This window comes from Penicillium angulare, assembly GCF_028827245.1.
Source record: "Penicillium angulare strain IBT 27051 chromosome Unknown utg000005l_segment0_segment0, whole genome shotgun sequence".
In the NCBI taxonomy this organism is placed as follows: Eukaryota; Fungi; Ascomycota; class Eurotiomycetes; order Eurotiales; family Aspergillaceae; genus Penicillium; species Penicillium angulare.
In genome coordinates, this window is record NW_026623164.1 from 4924407 (window position 1) to 4944692 (window position 20286).

Here is a 20286-nt window from a genome sequence, read left to right on the forward strand (position 1 = left end):
TCTAACTAGATCTCTCTTCGGGATAAGACATAGCGAAATCGGCTACTTCCGGTCCTCGAAACGACGAATGGCTCCCCGCTCTTCAGTGTGGCCCTTTTTTTTGATGTCGATTACCCCAGAGTTGGTCGGAAGCTAGTAACAATGCCCCTGTGGGTCTTTCGGGGCTTTTGGGGATGGTAGTCTACTATATAAATCTCATTTTCCATTGCAATAACTAGCAGTCTTCTATCATTGAGGTTCAACTGGTTAGCGCTGTACGTCATGGTATACAAGCACAAAATGGCTCAGTCGTGGCTGGGGCTTCTTGCTCTACTTTCTCCTGTTGCATTTGCGGCCCAGAACTACAAACCCATTGCATACAATGTGGGCTCCGGTCCTGATATTGATGGTTTGATTAGTTATACTGGTGAAAGGATTACACTGAATAGTACTCACCCTGTCTTGACATTGGACTACGGGGCGGAGGTTGGAGGGTTCCCTTATCTGCAGACTGAGAGCCCGGATCAAGCTGTACAAATTGAACTTAAGTATAGTGAGCCTTTTGGTGGATTACAACTACCATACGGAGATGGTCCATGGTCAGTGAATTCTTGTACTTTATAAGAATCTGAGTTAAAATGAGCTAATCCATCTACCATTCAGGTTGTTCGTCAATGGTCTTGCAAACTCCTTTCGCACTGAAACTTTCAACATCACCAAGGCAGGGAAGACCGAAGCTCTTCTTCTCCAAGGTGGCTTGCGTTGGCAATCCATCACCGTTCTTGGGCAGTCATCATTGACTATTAACGATATCGGACTCCGCCCATCCGTCATTATCAAGGAAACAGACTCGTTACCGGGTAGCTTCTCGACTTCAAATTCAAGCTATCAGGATGTCTGGGATCTTGGAGCTCGCGCCGTGCAAGCAGCTTGTTATGATGCTGGATCCCAACCTTCAACGTGGCAGATTACTGAAGACGGTGCCTTTATTCAAGGTCAATATCCTGCTGTCTCGGCTCAGGGTGATGGCTTTTCAAACTACACACTCGAGTTTCAAACGAAGATCACTACCGGTGGGACTGGATGGCGTGTTGCGGGTGGCGCAAATGGTGGATACGGTTCATATTTCGTTTTAACTTCGAATGGCCCTACACTGCAAAGCTCAAATATTACTGCTCTTCCGAGGAACAGCCTTGTCGCTGGTTATGGCTATAGTATTATCAATCAGACTATTTTGTCCTCGGCTCCGCCGCGCACTTATGATGTGTCTGGAATCAGCATTGAGGAGAATACATGGCATACTGTTCGGACAACTATCAATTCGACTGGATACGCTGTTTCTGTCAATGGAAAGAACGTCGCATTTGTCACTAGTGCCCCATTCCAAGGCTACATCAACACGGGTTGGGGCCCTGATGGCCTGACTGGTGGTACATTCGGCTTTGGACCATTTATGAACCATGCAGCATACTTTAAGAACGTGACTGTCACAGCAGAAAACGGGACTTTGATTTATTCTAACCAGATGACATCAAACGATACCCTTGAGGAGTATGCGATTGCAAGTAACTCGTATGCAGTCTGTCTCGATGGCGCTAAACGAGACCGAGCTATTTGGATTGGTGATTTTGCACATACTGCTCGCATCATTGCATCTAGTAGCGGTCGCTATGATTATATTCAGAGCATGATTGATTTTGAATTCGATTGGCAATATCCGCCTGGTCCTGCGTATGGCCTTGTACCTATTCAGGCTTATATGGGTGCTGGGAAAGAATATCGCGAAGTTTACTATCCGTCTGAATTTGGGGAGACGGATTATCAGTTTTTCTTCCTTTTGACGTTGGGAGATTACTTTGCACTCACGAACGATACTAAGACTATTGAGAAGTATTGGGCTGGTACGAAGCTGTTAGTGGATACCGTTGTCGATCGATATCTTGATACAGCTTCGGGGTTAATGGCGAGTGCCGATGCGTCTTGGTTTACGGCTCAGGGAACACAAAACGCGACCGCGCCTACTGCCTTGTTTGTCGTTGCTATGAATCAGCTTGTTAATGTTGCGAAGGTAATGGGAGATATCGATACTGCGACATCTTGGGGACAGTTGTCTGGTAATGCTAGTAATGCTATCAACGCACTGTTGTGGAATGAGGATATCGGTGCTTACAGCTTATCTCTGCCGCAGCCTAATGATACTGCTATCCTAGCAACTGCGTTCACTATTCGTGGTGGCATCGCATCCCCAGAGCGTGTTGCAACTAGTATATCCCGTCTTAGTGATGTCTTCTTGAACATCGGATATAAAGATAACTCTGCAACGGGAAACAGTCCCAACACACAACTATCGCCCAATACACAGGGGTTCCTGTTCGAATCTCTTTTCCTCGCTCACATGAAATACAATGCTACCATTGAGAGTGTTCTTCCGGCGATTCAGGTACTAGCAGAGACCTTTTGGCCGAAGATGGTCACTCAGAATGAGTATTACACTGGCGCTAGCTGGGAGTATTTGTATGCGGATGGTAGTCCGGGCATTGGCATTTTTACAAGTCTTGCTCACCCGTGGGGCGGTGCGGCGACTTATATCTTCTCGAATTATATTCTTGGGGTGAGGACTGAGTGGGATGGTGGTGTTGGGAAGTATGTTTGGGTTTTTGATCCGGCGTGGGATGTTGTAAGGGGATTGGGATTGGAATGGGTGAGGGGGGATGTGCCCTTGTTTGGTGGGGGGTATATTCGGGCTGAATGGAATTTGTCTTCGACTACTGCGCCCTCGATGGATGCTCGTGTGATTGGGAATGATGATGTGCAGGTAGAAGTTAGGGAAGTCTGAGATACGTAGCATGGGCTATTGTATCAGTCTATAGCTATTAAGGTTACTGCACGTCTTCATTCACAATTTGAACATTTCGAGTCGTTCGGTAAATTACTGAGATCATCAATATCATAACACGTTTCTACTTCTTTTCTAGTCCAAGTTTCATAACAATTGTTTCATCTTTTCAGATTTGGGTATGAATCGCGTATATACACATTAGCGGAATGGGTATTATAAACATCAATCTGTCAAACTTTGACAGGTCAACAAATCGAGAAATTAATCAACGAAGAAATGGTCAATATATAAATAACAGACTGCATCGCTACATCTCTGACTTGAATCAGATGACGACCGAAATCAAGAGAAAAAGAACTAGACTTTGACTCCTTCCTCTGTACCTTCAGCCCCACTAGAGTGGGGAGGTGCCACTGACTGTCGACGCTTGTCATTGCCACCCTTGATGCGTTTATATCCGAGCATCTGCCCGATTTCTCTCCAGAATCCAACAGGTGGATCTAAGAAGCTAGCCTCATACGCATCGATCAACGGTCGCTCCCAAACCAGATCCACTTCGCTCGATCGGACAAATCGAGTTCTCTTGAAGATCTTCCAGATAATAAAAAGGCAGGGAATAACGATTTGCATCGTATAGTTGGCCCAGAAGTCCTGGAGCGACCAGGGCTTGAAGACGGGGTATCCGTAGAATATGGTGATGAGGAACATCCAGACTAAAGCGATGTAGGCGCAGTAGGGCTGGAAATATCCGAAGTATGCGAATTGGCGTCGGTCTACGCCTTGGACCTTGCAGGCTCGGTGATAGCAAATGAATGTTATGCTGATGGTGATGTAGTTGATAAGTCCTAATTATCTGGTCAGTACGTGTCTTGCGCAAATGGGATTACGATTTTTATATCTGGGTGATCTTCTTACCTCCGGCGGTGACGAGACTAGAGAACCAAGTGATGACAACGGAAGAGTTGTTGGAGCACTGCAGGAAGGAAAGAATGGGGAAGATCATGACAATGCAGAAGCAGTAGATCGGGACACCATTCTTGGTCGTGTAGGTCAGAACCTTGGGGGCTCGGCCTTCCAGGGCCAATCCGTAAAGCGTACGGATAGCACAGTAAGTATAGGTGTTGCCCGCAGAGAAGATAGAGGTACACAATAGACTATATAGATGGTTAGTATCTGGGCATTGGTCGCTTTTCATTTTTAGACTCACGCATTGATGATCGAAGGGAAAATGTTAATGCCGAGGTTAGTCATTCCGATAACATATGGTGAGGCTGCAGCTGTTGAACCAGAGGCGTTTCCGGCAACGACATCGGCCAGAGACGGGTCTCTGGAGGAACACACGATACCGACAGCGAGGGCACCACCCATGAAGAACAGACCGAATCGAACGTATACGGTTTTAAAGGCAGCCTTGATATAGATGCGGGGGCGTTTGGCTTCGGCGGAAACCATAGAGATGTACTCGGGCCCGACGACGGCGAAACTGGCTGACCAGAGAGATCCTAGGAAACCTTCAAAGCGACCGAGTGCCCCGGTATCCAGGTACTCCATGAAAGAGCCAGGGTTGTTCCAGTAACGGAAACCGTATGCATCGTGGGCTGGGTTGCCTCCAACCATTGTGATGAAAGTGAAGAAGAACAGTGCAAAGATCAGAATGATCTAGGCCGCGTGACATGTTAGTGAATAATTCAGGGTTATACGGTAGAACTGAGTATTGAAGTAAGTGCTTACCTTGCCACCGGAGAGCCAGAACTCTGCTTCGCCGTATGCTTTGACTGCTAACATGTTGAGAGTACTATTGCGGGAGAAAGAAAAGAAAAATCAGCGTTGTGTTCAGTGCTTCAGTTGGACTTTTTTTTGGAGACGCATCTTACCCATATATAATACACACTCCCAAGCAAATGCCTGCAACGGGACCAGGCTCAGTGACCTTATCAGACCAGAACGAGAGGACAAGGGTAAAAGCCGAGATCTCGAATGGAATCAACAGGGCCTCATAAAAGCTATCAGTGATGGTCAGTCGAAGTCATTCGCAGTATAGGTATCAAAAAGAGAGCGAACAAGAAGTTCCATCCAACCATAAATCCAAGGGCGTCGTCCACCCATTTTCCAGCCAGTCGAATGAAACCACCACTAACAGGGAAAGCCGTGGTCATCTCAGCCAGACAGTTATTGACCATGGCCAGAATGAAACATTGCAAACTAAAAGCGATAAATAAACTACCCGGTCCGCCGTGGTATAGACCCGTTCCGATGCTGACGAAAAGAGCGGTTCCAATGGAACCACCAATAGCTATCAGTTGAATTTGACGATTACCCAGGTGGCGCTGGAGATTGTCAGCGTTGTCAGCCATCAAACCCTCTTGGACATCTTGGTGGCCCTCGCCGCCTTTGAGTCCTAGGGTATTGAAGAGACCGCCATTTCCGCTATTGTCGGATTCTTTATCTTCCTTGGGTGCCATTTTGGGTCATGCCAATTTTAGGCAGCGATGGGAGTAAAATTGGAGGGCAAATGGGGTTGGATGCTGCGGGCGAGAGAAGAAGAATCTGGGGAGAGGGACTAGGTAATCGAAATGTTTATTGGTGCATGGGTTGTTGATATCTTGGTCGCGCACAGGGCAAAATCCGAGTTGCAGTCGGGGAAATTTCGCTGGGTTTAGACTGGTTTGATCTAGCTTTTAGTTCAGTCGCAATGGTACCTTAATCGGCTGTGGCAAATGGCGCGGTATGGCAAATTGTGATAATGGTCAGGATTGGCGCGTAGGCACAGGAGTGACAGGTGCGGCTCGGAACGAAACTATATGGGAGTAACGGAGAGAGTTGGATAGTAGTCGCAGAGGGGAGTAATCTCTCTTTGAATGGATGTTGACTATTCAGGCTGATCCGAGGAGGTACAATCTGGTGATGGTCAAGAGAAACTGGTCCTTTTTGGTCCTTTGGAGAGAAGATGAACAAGAAGTATAGAGATTTGGAATGGCCAGATCGAAAGAGGTTGGAGGTGTGAGGAGTGCAGATCCAATGGGAGTAGCAACAGAAGAGAAGCTGAAAAGAAGATCCCTGATCTATGCGCCGGAGTTATAGCCACCGATAGATATATAAGGGAAGGAGGGGGAGAAAAAAAGAAAAAAAAGAAAAAGAAAAAAGAAAAAAAAGAAAATCCAATTTAATTTAAAAACGCGGTTTGGCCGGGAATCGTTGAGAGGCTAAAGCAGTAGAGAGAGAGAGAGAGAGATACCAAGCGGGGGCAACATTTCCGGATTGTTAATGGATGGTAATGGATGGTAATAGACGATAATGACCAGTATCGTGGATAGGATACCCCCAATATTTCCCCGGATTAGCCGTGTCAAGGTGGTTTTCAATCGTTCCGGCTGGTTTTGGTTTGGTTATAGTTTACGGGTAATGGAACATACATCAGATCACACATGGGCACGACATATCATGAGCCACGTTTTTGATCGAGCTGATTCAATGCTGATTGGCTTCTTGTGGGGAAAAGCCCGGATGCCAAGAAACACTGACCGTGTAGGGACCGTCCAACACGAGTATTCTTGCCGGATGGACCACTAGACTCCCACTAGACTCCCACTGGCTGGGAGCCGACGTCAGGGGCTTGGGAGGGATTAGGGATTGGGGCTGAGAGAAATTACTTGATCCCAGCAAACTCTACGCAGAGAATGACTCTTGTGTCGCATGTTACATCTTCCTCGTGGATCTCGTGGCGGTCGTGGCTGCTGGTGGCTCTATCGCGTGGCTTTTTAAGATGGATCCCGCGGGACTCTATCCTTGACATACTGTACACCTGGGCAGTACTAGTAGGCCAGGCAGAATAACGCCCGCCCCTTTTCTTCTTTGGGCGCCTCGTCTCCACCCCGCTATGGTCGCAGATACAGAGTTGCGCTTGGATCGGGTATGATACGGCTGAGCCCTGAGGGTAAATCAAGATGAGGCATATTACATTTGTCGAGATGTAGTACACAGTAGAAAGAAAAGGCACGGGGTATGTACTGAATACCTATTCGTAGGTGTATTCTATGCGTACGGCCGGAGTACCCCATACCCGCCACCACCCCAACATTCCAACGTTACACTGGAGTCGAAATCTTCCTTAGCATTCTAGACAATCTACATTATACATAGTACCATACTGTGTATCCTCGCGGAAAATGCCCCCAAATCCTGAAGGCATCCTTAGCGCATCCCCAGTGTCTACAGAGTTTTCTTTTCATCCTAAACCCAACATGGTAAGCCGAGGACCCAGATTTCTGAAACACTTCAATTTAATTTGAAGCGGCACACGGTGGGGAGAATCCGGTCACGTGAGAGATAACGCATCCAGAGAGATACCGTCGCACATCACGTGAGAATGAAGATAGAGAATAACTGATAACGAGTGGGAAACAATATCTGTAGTTTCTTATCATATTGAAGAGGGGAAATAGGCCTGCACTGGAATGCTAGTCAGAAAAACCCACAGCAAAACATCAATATATTTCTCTGGTCAACGCGGGAATTGAGAATTGCAGAACGCGAGCAAAAGAGTGTAAGTATGTTGTGCGTAGAACTAATCGCAACGCGATGCTATATAACTGCAAATAACTCTGCGACCGTTAGGGTCATTCCTGACAGGGTGGAGGTTTTCCCCACTACAATATCTAGATACTATACGGAGTAAATATCGAGATCATAGATGCAGGACTAGACCCCTTCACTAGAATAGATTGGCGAGAACAATGTCACTACTAGTACTGACAGCATGATATTGTATATCAGATTTATTGGGAGTCATGAATAGACCAAGATCATTAAATTCTGTCGGTCGCTTTGTCTCCTATGTCTACAACACTGAACTGAAGTGGATCGAATCAATAAACAGCCCGAATCAGTAACATGTCACCTGTCGGGCCGACCGGGTATGTTTCCAAGGTTCAAGGAATATCAATGGGATCTCCTGTTCCACTGTCAATTCAGTGCCAGTGTATCAACGAAGATCAGGTCTTCTTGCTGTGAATATTAGTTTCCCTTGCGTGTTCACGGTGCACTGTGGAGCGCCACTTCCCCCACAAATCTCGAATCCCAAATCCCCAGATTTTCCATTTCCCCACGGTGGGACCCGCTTGGATCCACCTTGAATGAAGAAAAGAAGATCCACAGCGTTATGGTAAAGCAGAGAAATCAACTTGCTGGATGTCTCTGAGATAAATAACATTTGAACAGAGTTCTCCCCAAACCCATGGGACCAAGTTCATTTTATGGCCTGACAAGAGAGGGGGTTTGGTTTCAGGGGCACCACCAGATGACGGTGTGTCCTATTTCCCATTGGGCACTGATCTGGACAGAGATGTACATGAGGAAGGGCAATGGTACTTCTGTCCCTCGAGCCAATCATCGGTGTGTATAACGCGCCTTCTATGTCCATCTGCGCCCATCTGTGCGGCAGAAAGAGGGGGAGATGGGTCATCGTAGACAGCCAGCAAGAGATTGGATCATCCCCTGGTCATCTTTCATGGAGCAATTGTCTATTGTTTTCTTATTTATCATAGCACTTGAGACTGAATCTATTCCGGGTGATCTCTTTATTCTACATATATGAATCAATGACCCAATATGCCGTTATGAGACATCCACTCTTCTCTATAGGTTAATCTAGACAAAGATTCTCCCTTTGAAACCTTGTACAATTGTCTCCCTTTTAAAACCTACGAGCATCGCCACTGTACAGGGGTGCCCCGGATGTCACCCTCGCGCCACCTGGTACTTGGTGATACTTGGTGATACTTGTCAACCCCGCATTTACTCGTCAGATGATCTGGGCTATATAGGGGTCATACAAAGGTAAATAAACCCTCATCTTCACATTACTCTCTACTCTCTACTCTCTACTCTTCTCTTTTCACTCTCCACTCTCCATTCTATTCAGTCAGAACTTTCCTTCTTATCCGTGAAAACACCCACTGTCATCGCAAAGATGTCTGCGCCCGTTGGTCCTATCATGCAGCAGCTCGCTACCCTGCCAGCTCGCTCAAGACAGGGTCTGAGCAACCTACGACAGAGACTCTTCCAGCAGGGTACGTTTTCCCCCTTCTCTCCTCCCAGCAACAAAATCATGTCAATACTAATATCTTGCAGGTGAGAAGCCAAAGAAAGAAAGTCACTTTCTTCGAACCTCTTTCAGTGCCCATCGTCCCGTATGGGTTACCGCTGCTGGTGGTGCTTATACCAGTCTCGCCGCTGTTTATCTCACTATGCGCTACCTAAGACGTATTCGATAAATGCCTACCACTACTATCATGATCAATCCCTTCGATTCTCAACACATATTTTCTTGCAACGATTACTACCATCGAACGTCTCACTTCTCTTCCGTGCTTGTTATGATTTGTCTTGGAGGATATGCCCGTTGTGGCTGGACCTTTCTTTTGTTATTTCTACATCTCGAAGATTTCATAGGTACTCCGTTCATGCCATAGAGTGGCATAGATACGCATGGACTTTAGGGCTACTATTACCCTGAATACAATATCAATATCTCTTAAATAACCACATTGGGAGATGTATCGTATTACTTTAATGGCCATGGAAGTAAAAATGATGACGAAGATTGATCCAACTCAGTTTCGCGAATCTTACAACCAGGGAGTAAAATATTCAAATTTGTGCGCGACCCAGGCTGCAGTCGAACGCATCTAGTATAGATTAGTAATATTACCTCTTCGAAGCACTGACATTTTGTCAGGAACTTACTTTTTTGCCTTTCCTTTTATATGATTTTACTTCCAATTTATCTTCGGCCCTCTACGGTGATGAGTCTTGGATGACCTGCAGCGCAGACCAAGTGTCCAGGTTAGACACCGCAGTTTTCCCTTTCTCTGTACTTCTCGGTGCAGAGTCCGCCCCATCTATTTTCGGTTAGGGGGAAATACTTCAACCTATCACCGCTGATCTCTTACTCGGGGCGTCGTCACTGTGCTGATGCATGATTTCATGGTTTTTCCATGGCCTTGGTGCCTTTTACCCCACTCTGAATATTGGGGTCGGTTGCCATAGCTTAATAATTATGAGAATTTTAGCGTCAATGTTATCGTAGGGTCAAAATGGGATCGACTGAGTTGACTACTACCAGACTTGAACATCTTGGATGAAGAAACATTTCTAAACTTAATTTAAGTTGGTTTCTCTGCGAATGAAGTTTTATAGTTCAAATTGGAAAGAATAGTAAGTTCCACGGCTGTATACGTGCTAATTCACACTTCGTACGAATAAAATTGATGCCAATATCCGTAGCTATCGGCTGCCAATCAAAAGTATGGCCTCATAGATTTATAGGGGTTTCCTCTGTTCCGATATACTTCTTTGCTATCGTGACTGCAGATAGGTGCGGCTCCCAATACTTCAAATGCTCTATTCATACATGAAAGCTATGTGCGATTCACAATTAGCCAAACTTGAACCTGTATATAAAGGTTGCTCCCCCGTTATTCGGACCCACATGGGCAAATCTTCAACTTTCAGGGCTGCCTGCAACCTTAGAGTTGTTCCCAGTCTTAGTTTGTAATGCTTTGGTTGCCGTGGTAACTGCTGGTACGTGCAGGTTAGATTCGCATAATGTTATATTAACTTGGGATGAGGTCATTCATCTTCGACATCTGGAGTGTACTGTCTCCACTTACATGAAACATCCGAGCTACCAAGGTAGATCTCGGAGGAGTTTACTTGGAGTGGAAACAAGAGAAGTATTAACGTGAGTACATTTAGATGCACAATTTGAAGCAGACTTGAAATTTGAAAAAATTGCCCCTGGCCTTATGCATGGAAGGGTTACCACAGGGTACTGGCGTCGAAAATGTTTTAACAAACCCTTAGCCACTAATGGTCGTACGGATTTAGGTACCGGCCTTGGAGCTTGAATTTATCCTCAAGAAATGCTTCTATCCAACGGCGTGCTTCATCGCATCTGGATATAGTCCCCAAGGTTTCCCTCTAGTGCATAAATGGCTGACGACTCCGAGTCCTTCTGGTCTCCCATTTCTCGGGGAAAAGCCACCGACGTTGATTCCGCATTAGATATTAAAAATGTGGGGGTTTTTTCAAAGCTTACCCGTATAGTCAAAATGCCGAAATATAGACTGCATAACAATTATCGACTTAAGAATGCCCATGGCTTTAGTCAACTGACTGTTCCAGGTTTAAAATTTTCTCTTTACTTGTTTGCCTGCCTGTTTGAGTCAGCATTGAACTAGGTATTGACTACATGGATGATAGAAGCTTGCAAAAGAACTCCGATTTAAATTGTGTTTTTCTCGAGCTATTGCGATATCTATTTCCGTAGTAAGCGGGGTAGGTATGGCCTTGGGATTTCAAGTTGAATTAGTCAGTCTATAGTTTTTATATTTAAATCCTAGGATCATATATGCACCTCACTCCTTGAATAGCATGTCCCTTGTAATCGGGTATCATGCCTGTGGCTCCGAGGAGCATCATGATGCGGGCGATGAATTCAGTATGTCAGATAATAAAATAATTGCAAGGTCATGTTATTATTGTCAAATCATTTATCCGGAGCTCATACAAGTACTACCCCATTGTACCCAATTTTCTCTAAGCGAGGCATCACGGTCCGCCAACAACGGATAAACCCCACAGTGGCACCGACGATGATATAGTGATATCCATAAGGCTAACGTAGGCTTCGAGACCCCCTCATGCGGAGAACTAAATTGATGGTCTTAAATAGTAAGCTTTTTGAGCGAATTTCTGATTCACCTCGGAGCTTTCAATTCCCCTGCTTTTCCTTAGACTAGACTTGGATAACATGAGACTTGGCACTTGCTGAATGAGATTATCGGCTGCAGGACTTCTTATCCTGGAAAGCTTGATCCGAACTTCTATTTTCATCTACCGGAAGAAAAGAATCCCGAGCGCTTCGGGCCCTATTTTTGGAACGGCATAGCCAGTTAGCAGGTGGATAGTAGTGCATTAGGTGATTTTGCACGGTCCCCGGTGGGTCATTTAAAAGCTTAAGTGTGCATATGCGCCCCGCACCCCAATTTCCTTGTTCATTGTTGGAGACATCTCCCTCGCATGAAATCCGATCCGCTTTTTATGATACTACCCAGGCTCAAGCACATTGGATTTTACCTCTGTTGTATTCAAAATGAGAGAGAGAAATTTGGAGAAATAGTGGCTTGTATTGCGAAGTTAATCCTTTAGATGGCATGATGTTAGCTAACTTCTACTGATCAATGATCATCATGACTTTCCATGAGAAGATACTTGCTGAGCTTCTATTTCTGATGCCGAGCGGGGATCATCAGGGTTTAAAAGCTCTTCTATCCCCGATTCATAAAGTCATCAATGTCAATCATTTAACCCCTCTTTTCTCGGAGATTTCCTGAAATAGAGCGCAAGGTTGATAGGCCCCGCTAGGTTCCAACTTGCTGCATGGATACATGAACACGGCACGTTGATGGATACTATGGACAAGATTGAGTCATCGCCTCCATTGGAATTGCCGGTCCTCCCGTTATGTGAGGGGAAGTACCTTTGGGAAATGGCATACAAGGAAATGGGAGTGGGAACTGCCCGTTTGAAAATAGCTATAAAAAGGGGATAGGCATGCCTCTATAGCTTGAGATCTCAGCAGGAATTTTCTTCATTGTCAAGGACGTACTATCTCACGCTCCTTCCCAAGTTCTCTTTTGGGTGAATCATTTTCTCACTGTTCATCTCCTTCGATATCCTTTGTACCATGAAGTTTAACCATATATCATGGGGAGTCGGTCTACTCCCCATGTGTTTGGTTGGTACTATCGCTGCACCGACCAAAAGGGCTAGCAATCCCCCGTTGAGAGGGTCGGAAGCTTTAGTCGGATATTCCACTACAGAGAATATTGCTAGTGGAACTCAACCCGATATCAAGTATAGCCTTCTTCCGGGACAAAAGGAGAATCCAGATATTGGTTCCTACTTGGACTTCGAAAATGTTGATAACCCTCAGCCCATCCGGGGCTCCACTGGTAGTGATGATCCGGGTCCACGTGAGTTCAATATTCCGACATCTTTATGGCAACGGAGATAATTAACCCTTGGTGCTACAGGAAATTACTGGTACGACAGAATAAACAGCGATAAACTGGCACCTCCTGGTACAGACAATGGCCAAACTATCAATGCACAGTGGCCTATGGGTAGGTTCCAAAACTCCTTCAAATGATAAACTTTTACTGACTGTCAGGGTAGGTCTTAGTCACAATCGGTATGTGGGACCGTTCTTACTCAACTTAGCATCCAGACTAACATCACGAAAGGCTTGGTATTGATGGCGCCGGGTGGGCACGCCAAGAAAACACCGTGGTTATGCCTGATGCTACCGATATGGCCGGGGTTGATATGCGACTTGAACCCGGTGGATATCGTGAGTTGCATTGGCACGTGGCTGGAGAGTGGTCTTTAGTACTCAATGGGTCTTGTCGAATTCAGGTGTGTAAACAAATGGACTACGGCGACAATTTTAGCCATACTCATCATTTCTATAGGCTGTCAATCCAGATGGACAGACATTTGTTGATGACCTAACAGCAGGCGATGTTTGGTTCTTCCCCCCGTACGTTACTTTGAAACTCCCTTGCTGCTTTGCCTTGAAGTACCGCTGATTCTCCATACTTAGGGGCGTCCCCCATTCAATTCAGGCATTGAGTGACGGCGTTGAGTTCCTCTTGGTCTTTGATCAGGGTGACTTCAATGAAGACAATACTTTCCTTGCAACAGAAGTCTTCCTTCATACCCCTGTGAGTTCATCACTAGTACCCGGTCAGTCTTGACTAGTTCAATACTTATTTTATTTCATACAGAAATCCGTTCTATCCAAGAACCTGGGTGTTCCTGTCTCCGCATTCGATAACATTCCAGATGACGAGTTATACATTTTTGAAGGTACTCCTGCACCAGAAGATATTGAAGAGCAAAACGTCACCACGCAGTCTGGCGTAGTCCCCCGTACCCAAAGCTACTCATATCATTTCTCGGAGCAGCCGGCACACGAGGTAGCTGGGGGCTCCGTTAAAATCGTCGACCCACTCACATTCCCCATTGCTAGTAATTTCTCAGCTGCTATTGTTACTGTTCACCCTGGTGGAATGCGTGAGATTCATTGGCACCCTACTAGTGATGAATGGACTTTTTTCATCCAAGGCCAAGGACGGGCAACACTTTTCACGGCACCAGATGCCGCAACAACGTTTGACTATCGAGCTGGAGACGTGGGCTACTTCCCTCAGTCCAACAGTCATTATATTGAAAACACGGGAGATGAGGATCTGATGTTTGTAGAGGTACTACAAGCTTCACAATTTACTGGTACGTCTCTCTGCCCCTATGTCTGTTAGATTTATTTCTAATCGTCATGATTCCTTAGATATGGCACTTGGACAATGGCTTGCCTCTACCCCGAAGCAGATTGTGGCGGATACTTTAAATCTTAGTGACAGTACACTCAGTCAACTTAAGACTGAGAAGCAATATGTTGTCGCTGGCTCTACTAGTGATTAAACATTACCAAATCAGTGGGTCGGAAATTTGTTTGCTTATGTTCTGATGAATCTTTCATGGTCTATTCAAGACAAATATTAAGATTCGAGTTATTTTACTGCCTCCCAGACGCAGACGCGGGTGTACTGCTATATATAATAGTAGCATGTTCAAGTTTTCTTATAGTTATCTGTCTAGTTGGAAATTTTGAGTGTCACATATATTGCATATTCGGCCCTGTGGTGTCCTCAGGAGTACTACTAGTATTAGGCCTCTCACATCCCCCACATCGATAGTTGAACACAATGGTCCACTCACCACAACTTCAAGCTCTAGTGCTTAGTAACTTCTCTGTACCTAATTATTTACTTGTACTCTGTACATCTGCACATGTGCATAGCCACACATAGCAGCTTACGGTGTCGTTTAGGCAGCAGGGTTCCACTTACAGCTCTTCAATCTCCCGCCGCTTTATTACTCACATTCCCTCACCAAATATTTGAGGACTATCCACTTTTTTATTGCTGAAGTCAATAGATACACTGAAAACTGAAAACGCCCAGCAGCTAATGCTACCAGCTCTTGATTCCACCATGTCGTGCCAATCAAAGCAGAAAGGCAATCTCAAATCTGGCACAACCACCATCGGTGATAACAACTCCATCGCGCGTTGCAAACTCAAAAACTGCGAAGTCACAGGATCTTGGCTAAAAGGCTGCACTTTCGAAGATTGCTTACTCTCTCAAGTTCGCATTGCGCGAAGGACCACAGCTACCAAATCATATTTCCACGATGTCCACGCTGTTAAAAGCAGTGATATCTCCGAAAGCACGATGCGCGACGGAAGCGCTGCAAAGCGCTGCACCATGGTCGCATCCACAATCAAAGATGCATCTAAAGTGAATCGGAGCACCTTGGCCAATTGCACCATTTCAAAGGGCGACCTATGGAGGTCAACGTTGAAAGATTGCAACGTCGAGGAATGCGTGATATACCGCTCAAATTTTGAAGGGTTGACTTTGAAGTATGGAGTCTGGAAACGGGGAAAATTAGTATCAAGAGTGGCCGATCGTGTGCCAATCGCAATACGAAAGGATGGATCTATGATAGTAAGTGAGACCTACAAATCCTCCACGGTGAGGTTTTCGCAGCAACTAAGAACGCTATAGACGTTTCCTCTCCAATCTGTAAGCGGCTATCCTCCTCATTCAAATCTGACTACGCAGCCTCGAAGTCATGATGATGAAAACAGAGCTCTTAGTGATGATTCGGATGGGACTTTTGATGAGAATTATTCGGATACGGAGAAAGATCTACCCCCACCATACGAGGTTTGAAATCGAGAATGAATTTTGAAAAGGGGAGGGTACGCTCTATTCGGTTTCTTTAATTACAGGAGTTCTTTCATGGGTCTATAGCCTACGTTATAGGTTTATAAGAGAAATACAAAACAATGACTTTGTAGCATTTATATCTTGTCTTGCAGTACGGGGGACGATATACCACGCCAGTAGAAGCATGGTGATTTATTAAATGTGTACACATTGAAATTTATAATAAAAGAAGAGAAAGAACATAATGGTAGGGGCTATGCGGACAGGATGTCGATCACAAGTCATAACAATCATCGCCAGATTACGGATAGTATCTGAACTGGATCAACCCTGGAGCTTCACAGAAATTTATTTCTTCAACGCTGCGCAGCCAAGAGCAAGAGTTCCGCCCTGTTTTGAGTCAGTAATTAGTCTTGTCTCTGAATCTTCAATTGTCAATGCAAACTTACAAGAAGGTTGGCCTCGGTACAGCACTGGGGAGCAGAGGAACAGGTGCTGCTTTCGTAGGGGTCACCTAAAAGGAGGTTAAAACTGTTGGCCATCTGAAGAACGATTTCAAGGGAGCATACATAGAAGTCCAACGGAGCCAACAATCTTCGCTGCGTTGATACCAAGGTCCTCCAGAATTGGGTCCACGATATGGTCCAAAGGAGTGGTCAAAGAGCCACAGCAGAGAAGCGAACCCACGCAGTCCGAAGTCTCAGACTGGTTATCAACGGTTGTACCACTGAGTGCAGCGGCAGCTTGGTGCACTTTCTCGACAGCAGAAGCGTTGCTGCGCTTCACAGAGACGATGTCAGAGCCTTGAGAAGGCAGAGCAGATGCCATGCCGACGAGGAAGAGGGCGGAAGGAAGAGTGAAATGCATTGTGATGGAGTAGGAAGATTTCAACCTGAGAGTGTTTAAAAGACCTGAGGAATTTGCTGTCACCTGACGGAAGATGTTTGGAATGATTCTGGGAGTTCTCATCGAGGAACTTTCATGTTCTTTATATAACTTTTTTTCGGCCAGAGACTTGCCTGGGAGAATGTACCATAATGATCCCCATCATTGTAACTTTTGGCTTAGTAGAGAACTTCACCAAACATCCCAAAAATGCCTTATCAGTGACGTATAGGAAGTTCATGCTCACCGGGGCTGAGGTTTAGAGGATGCATCCTTGGTCTTGAAAATCTCACATGTCCAAAGTATTGATCTAGGACACTCTAGATAGGCATTATCTTCTTGAAAAAATCGAATCATAGGTTGAGTCTCAGCGAAAGCATAGATACGCCAGGAGAGTAATGTCTTGGATGGATCAAAGATCGACATGGTCCATAGATCGATTCTATTGAAATCTTCGATCATCGACCTCAATATTAAGCTGTAAACTTCTAAGCGACCTTCCTTGGCTGTCGATCATTCTTGGTCCGAGTATATCATTGGATCGCCAGGTGCCTTGGATTCTTGGTTATATTCATGATTCGCTGAACTATTGAATTGGTTCTTCTCTGGTTCCTGTTCCTGGCCGCAATGGCCTTATCAGTGGGCCCCCATCGACCCGACATGTTGGTTGCGAGGTGCATCTTGCCAAGGCGTTCATCCACTATGATGAACTAGCAGATCCTCAAGACAAAAGGAACCAATCAACTATGGAAGAGGATTGAAATTAATTCTCGGACAACAGTTAGATGATCTAGAGGTGTAAATTGGTTATTTGTCATTTCTAAGCTCTCATTGAATCTTCTAGTTGGTCTGAACAGCTATGATAAGTTTCTTTCCGTTGATTGCTCCGCTTCGACCCACTTCGCGATGAACCGCCGGAACCGCAGTTGATCGTAGGCTCTATTTTTACTTGATTTCATAGAAATTTTTCGGACCGAGGCTCATACTTGGTCTATGGGTTGGATTATGCAGGCTATACATCGGATCTTTAGTCGATGTACTCGTATATTTTACGGTTTGTAGATCCATTGTTCTTCCCCGACACTGATAAGCGCCAGAACTTGAATCATTACGAGAAGATAATTGGGCTTGAAATGATATGCTAATCTTGAGACAAAGAAGAGAAAATCTGGCTAAGTCAATCCAACCCCTTGCAAATATTCATTTTTGGCTGTCATTGAGTCCATAGGTGGCGATATGCTTTCATGGAATGTTATTTCCAGTTTTTGTCTTCTCCGAATTTTTCTCAATCGAGCACACCTTCTATTTCAACATTGTTTTATCCCTCGTTAGGTCCAGAAGTACAAAATTCTAAGCTTGTCAAGTCTTGTCAAGTATGAAGGGCCCAGATATACTTCTCCGGATCACGTGGTGTGGCTGTACACTGTGGCTGAACTCCACCCTAGCCACATCCACTCGCGACACAAAAACTTCCCGGCGATAATCTCAACCCCACGCAAAATACCTATTTTTGGCCTTTTTGCTCAATTCATCCTGCAAAATGGCTCCTACCTCGATCGCCGACCTGGTGGCCGCCCTCCCCTCGGAGGACTCTTGGGGTCCTTCCTCATCTGCCGACAACATGCTGAACGGCGTGCCCTATGCGCCCTTCTCGAAGGGTGACAAGTTGGGCCGTATGGCCGACTGGACTGCTGAATCCAAGGACCGTGATCGCCAGGGTCGTCAGCAGTATAACCGCAACTTCAGAGGTAACTTTTTCACTTTTCTTTCGCTTCTATCCTCTCATCATTTTTCTTCTTCTTTCTCTTTGTGCCTTTACCGTGATATCGCAAGCCGCAGTTTACTGACTTTTTTCTCTCCTCTCGCTTCTTCTAGACCAACAAGTTTATGGTGCCGGTTCCTCCAGTCTCTTCACTGTTCAGGCTGCTGAAGATGAGTCTTCTTTCTCCGTTGTCGACAACACTCGCACATCCGCCAAGCGCACATTCGGTCGTGGAGGTGGCACCGTTTTCCGTGGCCGTGGTCAGCGTGGCGGTATGGCTGGACAGCGTGGTGGCCGTGGTGGTTTCCAGCGTGCCGGTGGTGGCCGTGGTCAGGGTGACCGCTACTACGATAACCGCGGTGGCCGTGGTGGCGGCGGCCGTGGAGGTCGTCGCTTTGGCTGGAGGGACTACGACAAGCCTCAACGCACTCGTGAGGCATCTGTCAACATTCGCGCCGACTGGCAAATGCTGGAGGAGGTTGACTTCAACCGTCTGTCCAAGCTGAACCTTGAGACCCCCGATGGCGAGGAGCTCGACTCCTACGGTTTCCTCCACTACTACGACCGCTCTTACGATCGCCCCCCTGTCAAGAACGCCGAGCGCAGAATCCAAACCCTCGACCGTGCTGCCTACAATGTTACTACCTCGCAGGATCCCGTCATCCACGAGCTTGCCGAGAAGAACGAGGCCACTGTCTTCGCCACCTCCGATATTCTGTCCATGCTCATGTGTGCTACTCGCAGTGTCTACTCCTGGGATATTGTCATTACCCACCAGGGCAACAAGATCTTCTTCGACAAGCGCCCCGGTGCTTCGATGGATTTTGTCAGCGTCAACGAAAACGCTCAAGACGCTCCTCTCGAGGTTGCCGAGGCCAATGGTAAGCTAGACCAGATCAACACCCCAGGCGCTCTGGCTATGGAAGCCACTTTCATCAACCACAACTTCGCCCTCCAGACCGTGACCGAATCCGAGGAGGCCAAGATCCCCTTCTCTAAGCCCAACCCCTTCTACAACGAGGCTGAGGAGACTGAGCCTCTCGCCTCCAAGGGTTACAAGTACCGCCGCTTCGATATCTCTCTGGAGCGCGATGAGGAGCCTTTGCAGATGATTGTCCGTACCGAGGTTGACGCTGTTATGAAGAGCCCAACCGGTGGTGCCGATCAGCAGCTGATCGTCAAGGCTCTCAACGAGTTCGACAGCAAGGTTCCTGGCTCTGGCGGCGCCCTTGACTGGCGCAGCAAGCTTGTCTCCCAGCGTGGTGCAGTCATCGCCACCGAGATGAAGAACAACTCCTGCAAGCTCGCTCGCTGGACCACCCAGGCTATCCTTGCTCAAGCCGATGGCATGAAGCTTGGTTTCGTCTCCCGTGCTAACCCTCGCTCTGCCGCTGGTCACGTTGTGCTCGGCGTTGTTGGCTACAAGCCCCGCGAGTTCGCTACTCAGATGAACCTGAACCTTGGCAATGGTTGGGGTATCGTTCGTACCATTGTGGACCGCATCCGTGGTCTTGATGCTGATGAGCCTGTTGATGCTGTGAAGAAGTACGTCCTTATCAAGGACCCCAACCGCTCCGTGCTGCGTCTCTACAGCGTCCCTGCTACTACCTTCGAGGAGGATGAGGAACTCGAGGCCGAGGAGAAGAATGAGGATGAGGAGGAGGAGGAGAAGGATGAGTAATTTCTCCTTGTGGTCTGATACGCTTTCTATTTTATGTCTGGACTAGATCTCCATTTCTTTTTGTTTACTTGGACTGTGCATATGCAAAAGTTTGATAAGAATTACGAACCAAATCTTTATGCCTGAATATCTGAACGTATTTCATTACAATTCTGCTTAGTCCATTCCAGTAAACGGGTCCCGGGGGGGTATTGCATGTTAATTTAAACTCATCCACGTCAACCATGGCTGCTCTTGGGCATCCATTGTACCATCTAGCCAATCCAGAAACGGGCCTCGA

The 20286-nt window shown here is 46.3% G+C and overlaps 7 protein-coding genes across 7 annotated transcripts; 5 read left to right on the forward strand and 2 right to left on the reverse strand.

Moving 5' to 3' along the window:
* Nucleotides 1-279: 279 nt before the first annotated feature.
* On the forward strand, nucleotides 280-2815 carry N7478_009207 (uncharacterized protein; the record flags this gene model as incomplete). Its single annotated transcript, XM_056925421.1, has 2 exons — nucleotides 280-578; nucleotides 643-2815. The coding sequence occupies 2 exons, from the start codon at nucleotides 280-282 to the stop codon at nucleotides 2813-2815; spliced, it is 2472 nt and encodes an 823-aa protein (XP_056778147.1).
* Nucleotides 2816-3175: 360 nt separating this feature from the next.
* On the reverse strand, nucleotides 3176-5280 carry N7478_009208 (uncharacterized protein; the record flags this gene model as incomplete). The annotated part of the gene is made up of 6 exons (XM_056925422.1): nucleotides 3176-3663; nucleotides 3734-3972; nucleotides 4026-4477; nucleotides 4550-4613; nucleotides 4693-4821; nucleotides 4880-5280. The coding sequence occupies 6 exons, from the start codon at nucleotides 5278-5280 to the stop codon at nucleotides 3176-3178; spliced, it is 1773 nt and encodes a 590-aa protein (XP_056778148.1).
* Nucleotides 5281-8786: 3506 nt separating this feature from the next.
* N7478_009209 (uncharacterized protein) lies at nucleotides 8787-9090 on the forward strand (the record flags this gene model as incomplete). The annotated part of the gene is made up of 2 exons (XM_056925423.1): nucleotides 8787-8886; nucleotides 8948-9090. The coding sequence occupies 2 exons, from the start codon at nucleotides 8787-8789 to the stop codon at nucleotides 9088-9090; spliced, it is 243 nt and encodes an 80-aa protein (XP_056778149.1).
* Nucleotides 9091-12608: 3518 nt separating this feature from the next.
* Nucleotides 12609-14365, forward strand: N7478_009210 (putative oxalate decarboxylase; the record flags this gene model as incomplete). The annotated part of the gene is made up of 7 exons (XM_056925424.1): nucleotides 12609-12855; nucleotides 13058-13073; nucleotides 13126-13297; nucleotides 13354-13421; nucleotides 13485-13605; nucleotides 13669-14173; nucleotides 14232-14365. The coding sequence occupies 7 exons, from the start codon at nucleotides 12609-12611 to the stop codon at nucleotides 14363-14365; spliced, it is 1263 nt and encodes a 420-aa protein (XP_056778150.1).
* A 572-nt stretch (nucleotides 14366-14937) lies between these two features.
* Nucleotides 14938-15681, forward strand: N7478_009211 (uncharacterized protein; the record flags this gene model as incomplete). Its single annotated transcript, XM_056925425.1, has 2 exons — nucleotides 14938-15453; nucleotides 15514-15681. The coding sequence occupies 2 exons, from the start codon at nucleotides 14938-14940 to the stop codon at nucleotides 15679-15681; spliced, it is 684 nt and encodes a 227-aa protein (XP_056778151.1).
* Nucleotides 15682-16026: 345 nt separating this feature from the next.
* N7478_009212 (hydrophobin family protein) lies at nucleotides 16027-16545 on the reverse strand (the record flags this gene model as incomplete). The annotated part of the gene is made up of 3 exons (XM_056925426.1): nucleotides 16027-16068; nucleotides 16128-16192; nucleotides 16248-16545. The coding sequence occupies 3 exons, from the start codon at nucleotides 16543-16545 to the stop codon at nucleotides 16027-16029; spliced, it is 405 nt and encodes a 134-aa protein (XP_056778152.1).
* A 1558-nt stretch (nucleotides 16546-18103) lies between these two features.
* Nucleotides 18104-20006, forward strand: N7478_009213 (eukaryotic translation initiation factor 3 subunit D; the record flags this gene model as incomplete). Its single annotated transcript, XM_056925427.1, has 2 exons — nucleotides 18104-18311; nucleotides 18439-20006. 2 exons carry the CDS (start codon nucleotides 18104-18106, stop codon nucleotides 20004-20006), a joined length of 1776 nt encoding a protein of 591 aa, XP_056778153.1.
* Between the last annotated feature and the right edge of the window lie 280 nt (nucleotides 20007-20286).